The 8,129-nt window shown below is 35.1% G+C and overlaps 1 protein-coding gene across 1 annotated transcript; it reads left to right on the forward strand.

Annotated features, from left to right (window-relative positions):
• Positions 1 to 1,255: 1,255 nt before the first annotated feature.
• On the forward strand, positions 1,256 to 2,727 carry LOC113226277 (uncharacterized oxidoreductase TM_0325-like). Its single transcript, XM_026458842.1, has 2 exons — positions 1,256 to 1,802; positions 2,096 to 2,727. The coding sequence occupies exons 1-2, from the start codon at positions 1,280 to 1,282 to the stop codon at positions 2,314 to 2,316; spliced, it is 744 nt and encodes a 247-aa protein (XP_026314627.1). The 5' UTR covers positions 1,256 to 1,279; the 3' UTR covers positions 2,317 to 2,727.
• The last annotated feature ends 5,402 nt before the right edge of the window (positions 2,728 to 8,129 follow it).

An 8,129-nucleotide genomic window follows, 5' to 3' on the forward strand; every position in this document is an offset into this window, starting at 1 on the left:
AGGTGGTACAGTCTTCAACCAGTTATGTCTAATATTGATGCAAACCAACCTATTCTTTCACTATTGAGAAAATCCTCCTTTTTGAAGTCGGTTTTAAACCGGAACGCACCGTACCTATTTTTATTGCCACGTACTAAGTACATAAGTACTAAGAGAAGTACTCTTTGCGCAGACTGTCATACATATTATTATCTTCCTTCCTTATTATTTTTTATTTTTTAAACGCCCTAATCTGACATATTCGGTTAATAGTTTTTTTTTTAAATAAGTGTGCATTTGACTACCATCTCACCTCATAGAAAGTGACGATGAACTCGACGATGGAACATGCACTTCCGACTTGTGCACTTGTCTACGCGACCTCTAACGAGACTTATCTCAACAGCGGACTTTACACAGATACTCTGTCGCGCGTAATACAGCTATCGCGCGTGATTGAGCGCGCGTGAAAAAGGGAAAGCTCATGAGTCGCGCGCTGGGGGTACACTTGCATACATTCTATAAATGTGACCTTTAAAACCATAGAACGTGATCTCGTCAATTTGCTCCTAAACAAAATCAGTTTATCTATGGTTCTCGTTCATTATACGAGTTTCATTCCATTTTGTGTTCAAAATACCTTGATATCTTGTGCATGTAGTGATTTAAGCATCGAGTCGATTTTCCACCGCTCTTGAATAGACTTGTGTGTATACGCGCTTATGGACGCAGTGAAAAAGAAAACTACTTGACAAGTATTTCTTGCGAGTTTATACGCGATATTGGACGCGGTGAGATGAGAGAATAGAATTTAAAAAGTAGTACACAGGTTGAAAAAGGAAGAAACTAGTATTTTGATAGATGAAAATGTTTGTCACCATTATTCTATACCAAAATGACGACATTCAAACGAAATAATAAAGTCCATATAATAAAGTAGAAGTCGAAGTAAGTTTCATGCAATATAATCCACATCAATGTTATAATGTTAAATAACTGAAATATAATATTAAATAATATTACATAATATTTAATTCCAAGTCGATATATCACAGATAATCAAACTACATGTTATCTTTGTGCGTCATAGACATTGTGATTATAAATTTATACGTATCCTTACCGTTACTTTATATTTGGCTGTGTACTTGATAGACACGTTCAAGTCTTTTGGGCTACAGTAACTGTTATACAATACTATATAAAATTGCAAAGCAACGGTGCAAGGAGCAAAAGGAAAAATATATATAGACGGTATATAATTCGAACAAGTGCCGTTACAGGAGAAAAAGTGCCAAAAATGAGTTTTACAGGCAAATCTGTCATAGTCACCGGCGCAAGCTCCGGAATTGGAGCTGCCACAGGCATATTGTTTGCTGAACAAGGAGCCAACGTAGTCATAGTGGGACGTAATGAAACCAAACTCAATGCTGTAGCTCAAAAACTTCCAAAGAATGCCAAATCATTGATCCTTAAAGCTGATGTCACCACAGATGCAAAGAAAATCATCGATGAAACTGTAAATAAGTTTGGCAGAATTGATATACTTGTCAACAATGCAGGGTTTGCCAAATATGGTAGTCTTACTGATGGAAAATTCTTGGAAGCTTATGACACTATTATGGCAACAAACGTTAGAGCTGTAGCTGAACTTACTATGTTGGCTCTTCCGCATCTAACGAAGACTAAAGGAAATATCATAAATATTTCAAGCATAGCGGCTATGGCTGTACCCCTTGATGGAAGGTTTCTCGCTTATTCTGTTTCTAAGGCTGCTTTGGATCATTTTACTAGAGGAGCTGCGTTGGAATTTGCTTCTAAAGGTATGTAATTTTATATATCTTTATGTTTAGTACATAAAAACCATCTAAATTGTAACGTAATCGCTTAATTTCAAATCTGAGCGAGACAACCAGTTTTACCAGGGATATGTTCGTTCGATCCCTTTCGAGCTATTATACTGAAGAAATAATGTGAACGATCATAGTACAATATATCGTTCGTAAACAAAATGTATTTTTTTTTTATTGTCTCATTTATTTTACAAATTAGGAATTTCTTATATTGTTGTTTAATTAAATGGGCTTTCATTGATATACGAGTTTTATTGTTACAGGTATCAGAGTCAACAGTGTCAACCCTGGACCGGTAGCCACAGACTTTTTAGACAACATGGGTGTCGACATTAGTGTCGATGTAATAAAAGAGATGACTGCTTTGAAAAGAGTTAGCACTCCTGAAGAGATTGGCGAATTGATTTTGTATCTTGCTGGTGATAAAGCCCAGGGTATCACCGGGTCGATTATGCTTACTGACAATGGGTGTCTTTTGAAATAGTAGATAGATATTATAAGGGCACGGCGCAAACAAACAGATGACCTAAATTCTGTTGATGATACTGAAGCAATTGTTAAGCGTGAGGTTAGATATATGGATTATATATTATGATGCAAACCCATTGAAAATAAACCCAACTAACCATAATACTATGTTTCGATTGAAAGATTAACAACATTGAAGTCATGTAGGTATCAAAAGTCACTAACGTCACAGCCATTTCAGTGTCCAAACGCGACTTCTCAATTACCCTACGAAATGCACTATGCGTGCGAAACAATACACAATCTTATAATCAAAAATTTACATCGTTCCGTAACTTAAATAATTAAAAAATTCAGGCACTCAAATTACATTCATGTAGATAAAAATTAAGGGCCAAGCAAGCCCTTGCTTTTCCAAATGTAATTAAGTATAACCCAATAAACCTTTTGTGCAAACAAACACAAAAACCTACGAAATTTTATTATCATTATTTGCATATTAAAATGATTATGATTATAATGAGTTAAGACGAGAATGCTTTGGGGGATTTTTTGGACGGCTTAAACGGGAATAATTTTCGGTTAAACCTGATACGTAATAAATTTATTTTAACTTCGACTCGTCGTCGTTTAAGCCAAGTTAGTTTCCCTAATGCATAATGCGCTTGTCTTAGTTTTTTAAAATGTTATTGCACTCCCTACATTCTAGCCGAATTCGATGTAGAATCAAATGTTAACAAACAAAAAGTTGTTTCACAGTTATCAAAATTTTTGTATTTTTTCTAAAATTCGATTAGGCTATTCATATTAATCTGAAAGTCATATCTGCGATGAATTTTATGCAATAGATGTTTTTAATTAATATTAAGTTATTTAAAACTAACATAAAAATAACCAGTAGTTAATTATTTACAAAACTGTGCCATCCCTAATTTTTTTTTGTTTGAAGGAAGAGATTGCAAACATTCCAGTTCCAGTAGTATTTCAAGTTCAGAATAGGAAATTGATGCTGATATCTACTAACAGAATAGAAAATAAAATCTTTTAATTTTGATTCTTTTAAGTTACTTACTATATAGCGTGTGTAAATATTAATAGGATTTTAAAACTAAATTACTATCTGTATACGTACGTACGTATAATGTAATGGGTACTTTGTAAACTTTGTAATAATTGGCCAGGTAAGTAGGTATTACATCTACATAACCCAATTAATAATTACATTTAAATTCGAATTAGGCACGCGACACCGCGAGCACTGCTTGCCTAAATAAAATGAGTACTGACAATAAATGTTCTTTACACCTGCCATCATTGGTTGCTTAGCAACGTTTTGTTATTAAACATTCTATACCGAATTTGAGTAAAGTGTAGTATTAGTTACCATTTGATTGCATCCCAACGAGTTTAAAATTCTTTGGTTATGAATTTTCAAATATAAATCTTATTTCGTAGGTAACAAATTGCACTTGATGTCATGATATTGTTTAAACAAACCCTAGGAACCTTTGTGTTACAAAGGTCTCATGGTAACGGCTGACTGAGATGGTAAAGTCACGTCTAATATTATTATTAATATAAAATAAAACCATGAGGTTTTATTTTGCACCTTTGCATGGGAACAGGAAGTGAGCGTACCTACAGCTCCGGTAATAGGGAGGGTGCTGTACGTCCACCCGGGGCAGCTCGACCCAAAGCACTAGCCTTTTGAGTACCGGATGAAGTCCGTGCAAACGGGGTCAGGCCCTGACTGAGAAAGTCCCTTCTCAAGAGGCTGATACGGAGGGTGACTATAAAGAAACAAATAAAAAAAAAACTTATGTAGAAAGATATGGGACTGCACCTTTGCATCATCCAAATATGTAATAAAATTAGACAGAAACGTTGACTATTTAAGCTATAACTGCCTCCGTGGTCGAACGGTTACCATTCCGGACTGCCATGCAGAGGTTCTGGGTTCGATTCCCAGGCCGGGAGAAATATGTGTGGCCTACATTTATTTCTCTCGTGAGTTTGAGTGTAATTTGTGGTTGTCTATGTGTGTGTTCATGGCACCTGCAACACAGGGTTTCCCTAGTGCGGGGCTATGTTGAGTGTGTGCGTTATTTTATTTTTATCATATTGATGGCATACGGATGGGTTTTCACTAATGAATACTTTGCCAATTGACGTAAGGTACTCGCCGATTTTTGCCCAGAGTGCACCGACGTACAGAAGAGGAATGGTACATCGTGCGAGGGTTGTGCACTCCTAATTTATCTCCAAATCCATTTCTACAACACCCAAGAGCAGAATCAGGGTGGTCCTATTTCTAACAAACAAAACGGGCATTCGGCCAACTCAGGGACAGTATTTTATTATTATAATAAATACTGCTAAGTATGATTTCTAATTCGTAATAAACAAATCCTCCAAAGACACCCCTGCCGCAGAATTGATACAACCCCTAAAATTGGGGGTGGTTGAAATTTTTCATAATTTTACGCGACCCGCGCCAAGCGGACACAAAGACTTTGGCATTATTAAGTAACAGAGTAAAGGGTTCATTAGGATAGAAGCACACTGGGATCATCAGAAATGATTATCTCAATGTGGTTTTTTTTTTTTATTTAAAAAATCAACAGCGATATTTTTGTGTAAGTTTAATTAAATTCAATTTATTATACTATGAAGTTTTTAAAAACCTTAAGAAATAAATCTCCACTCCATCTCCCACCTCCACCTCACCACCAAGAGGGCTGGCTCCACAGCTGAGCTGGCGGAAAGAATTAAGAATAATAAGTACCAAGACTTCGGCTCCGACTACCTATTTACAGCCTTTGGAATCGAAACCCTTGGCCCGTAAGGTCCCGATGCAATTCATCTATGCAAAATTGTATCTTATAATTATTATATTATACGTTCCGGTTTAGAAGGATAAGGGTGCTGATCAAATTACAGGCGCATGAGATTTGTCAACTTATGTCTCAAGGTGACAGCGCAGCTAAGATCTCTGCGATTTAAAGCACTGAGTGGCGCTGCATATGTTGTGGATAGACGTGTCGCTCACCACCAGGCGCACAACTTGTTCGTCCAGTTACTTGGTATTATAAAAAACCAAGGGTATGCAACTTTACGAGTTGTTTATTGAAAATCTCAATTCTTTCCATTAAATTTAATTTACTATGCCCAACGTATTAGAATACTCGTACGAAAAGCGCTGTCAGCATCCGGGCAACTTTTCTTTTTATTTAATTTAATTAATACAAAGATCATATACATAAATAACTTCAACCCGGTGGTACCCATGACCATGCTGCACCGTAGCATTGCTCTTACCAACTGAGCCACAGGTCAAATTACCGAGCTGTCGAAATTCTCTTAAGTTTTTTTATCATGGACCTTTTGTACTGGCTTTTGGTACTCGACGCCGTTAATCAATGTCAAAGAATCATTTATTCCATAGGTAAGATAAATTTACACTTAAAAACGTTCACTACGCTGACTTCCCTGAGAAGAACGAGCAAGAAACTCTAGGGATTGTTCTCTTCAAATAAACTTAAATGCTATGGAATACACTTTGAATCAAATGTGTGTGGATTCTAGAGCCGTGTCGTCTTTCCATACATCTTTATCTAACACCTAGTATTCAATTTTGTAACATGACTTTTGAATAAAAATATTTTTAAAGTAGTTTTTAAACTTAGGAAATGATAATTTTAACATATGCTCCGGAATTTTATTGTAAAAACGGATAAACTTAGGATAAACGAAATCGTGGTACAATGAGTTTGGACTTAACTCTTAGGTTAATATTATGGATATCTTCTTTTTTATTGAAATTATGTATATTTTTACGGGCATATAAAATATGAGTAAATGTACTGTGATGCCATAGTCATGATAGCAGTCTTCTTAAACTTTTCTCTAAGAGAAACCCGAGAGCCCATACGGTACACAGAAACGAATCGCTTGTTTTTGCACTACAAAATTAAATATGGTTTGAATGTCAGCCGCTTTACCCCACATGAGAATCCCGTAGGACGTAGTGACATCTAACGAGAGATTTTTGAAAAACCTTCTCAACTGATGTAAATGTCGCTTTTTAATCAGATGTATTATTGCGATTTTTGTCAAATAACTCCACTAATTTTGTTATGGTTATTGATATATTAAGTCGAAGAATTTTTTCTATGCGTTCGATCTTTTGTTTCTTACTTTTATTTACTTCTGGTTAAATAATTTCCACATTAAATTCATCTCGTTGGTTCTGAAAGATGACTTAAAAAAATTGACGCGTGTCTGCCGCACGAATCGTATACCATGCTAATGTTGTCATTATACTGACCAATAAAAAGCTCGGAATCACATTCCCAACGAAATTTGACATTTTCTACCTCAATTTCGGTAATAAGTCAAGAATGGACCGATTCTGGATTAGTTCACTGTTCTTGAAAACCCGCGAAATATGCACATTTATAACAATAAAATAAATCGATATCACATATCTGACGACCTTTGACGACTACTAGGTACCCTATCAAAGTTATACCGCGATAAGAAACCCGTATGATAGTTTAATATTGACAGTAATTATTAATAATGACAGTAGTCAAGTGTGTTTCAACCCTAAAACAAGACAGTAAAGGCTTAATAAATAGCAAAGGCGAGGAAGAGACCCGCATAAATTACATTAGAATATAAATTAATATGATCACACTATACAGAAAAAAACATTCCTTTTAAAACCAACAACGGTAAACAAAAGTAGATTTTAAAACTCCAACGTTAAAGTCAAAAGTGGTCTGACGCAAAAATGTTGTTTTTAAACTAAATAAAGGTGGGAAAGAGGTGAAGTCGGGACGCTCAGTATTATTTGTTTGATAATTTTTAATGTAATTAACCTTCGTGTGGGTTCAGTTACATTTTTATGTAATTTTGTTTTTGTTTAAGTGAACAATGTTTTATATACTAAGGAATTAACAGCTCATTTATACACAGGATGACTCGTTATTGTTTTATAGTGTCAAATGTGACAGCTGCATCGAAAAGTAACATTTTTTCTTAGGTCTTAACAGATAATGTGACAGATAAGTTATATTAATTGCATAGTCCCAAACTAAAGAATACCTTGTACTATGAATACTAGAATAATGAATTTACCTTGACTCTGCCGAGAACGCTAGAACTAAATTTAATTAAGAAAAGTTCATTTCCTAAATAGGTCCTGCCGGGTATCGAACTCACCGTTTTTGACCCCAACGCGTCTTTTTTCCGCCCCTACTATAAGTGTATCGATAGAAAAAAAATACAAATAAAATCTAGCTGAAGTCAATAACCATACGCTCTACTTCACATTGCAGGGTACGTATCTCGTGTAAGGGGATACAAACACTTATAAAGTTTTTATTCGACACAAAAGAAGTACTCGATACCTCCCAAAACAAACTTGAATTTCCGAATATAACAAGACGCAAACAAATCAGGGGTAATTCCCTAGTCAATCGTTGGAGCAAGGGATAAACATATTTTCACCCCATATAAACTGATAGGGATGTCATTTCTTATTGAATCCGTGTCAGCATATACCTATGACTAATTTGTATGTTATTTTTTTTTATTTTAGAGTTTAACAAAGGGGTACAATTTTCTTAACCATGTTTAATAGTCCTATTGCAAATACAGTTTGAGTGCAGGATGAAAACGAGTCTCTATTGAATAAAAACTACTATAACTACTTATTTAACAAAAGTTTGAGAAGTAATAATCTTACGACATTTGATTTTATTCACATTTTTATATTTCATGTCCTTTCTGTCGGTTTCGTAACAATTTGATTTTCACATGAGC

This window comes from Hyposmocoma kahamanoa, unplaced genomic scaffold, assembly GCF_003589595.1.
Source record: "Hyposmocoma kahamanoa isolate Upper Pololo Valley unplaced genomic scaffold, ASM358959v1 185, whole genome shotgun sequence".
Classification (NCBI taxonomy): Eukaryota; Metazoa; Arthropoda; class Insecta; order Lepidoptera; family Cosmopterigidae; genus Hyposmocoma; species Hyposmocoma kahamanoa.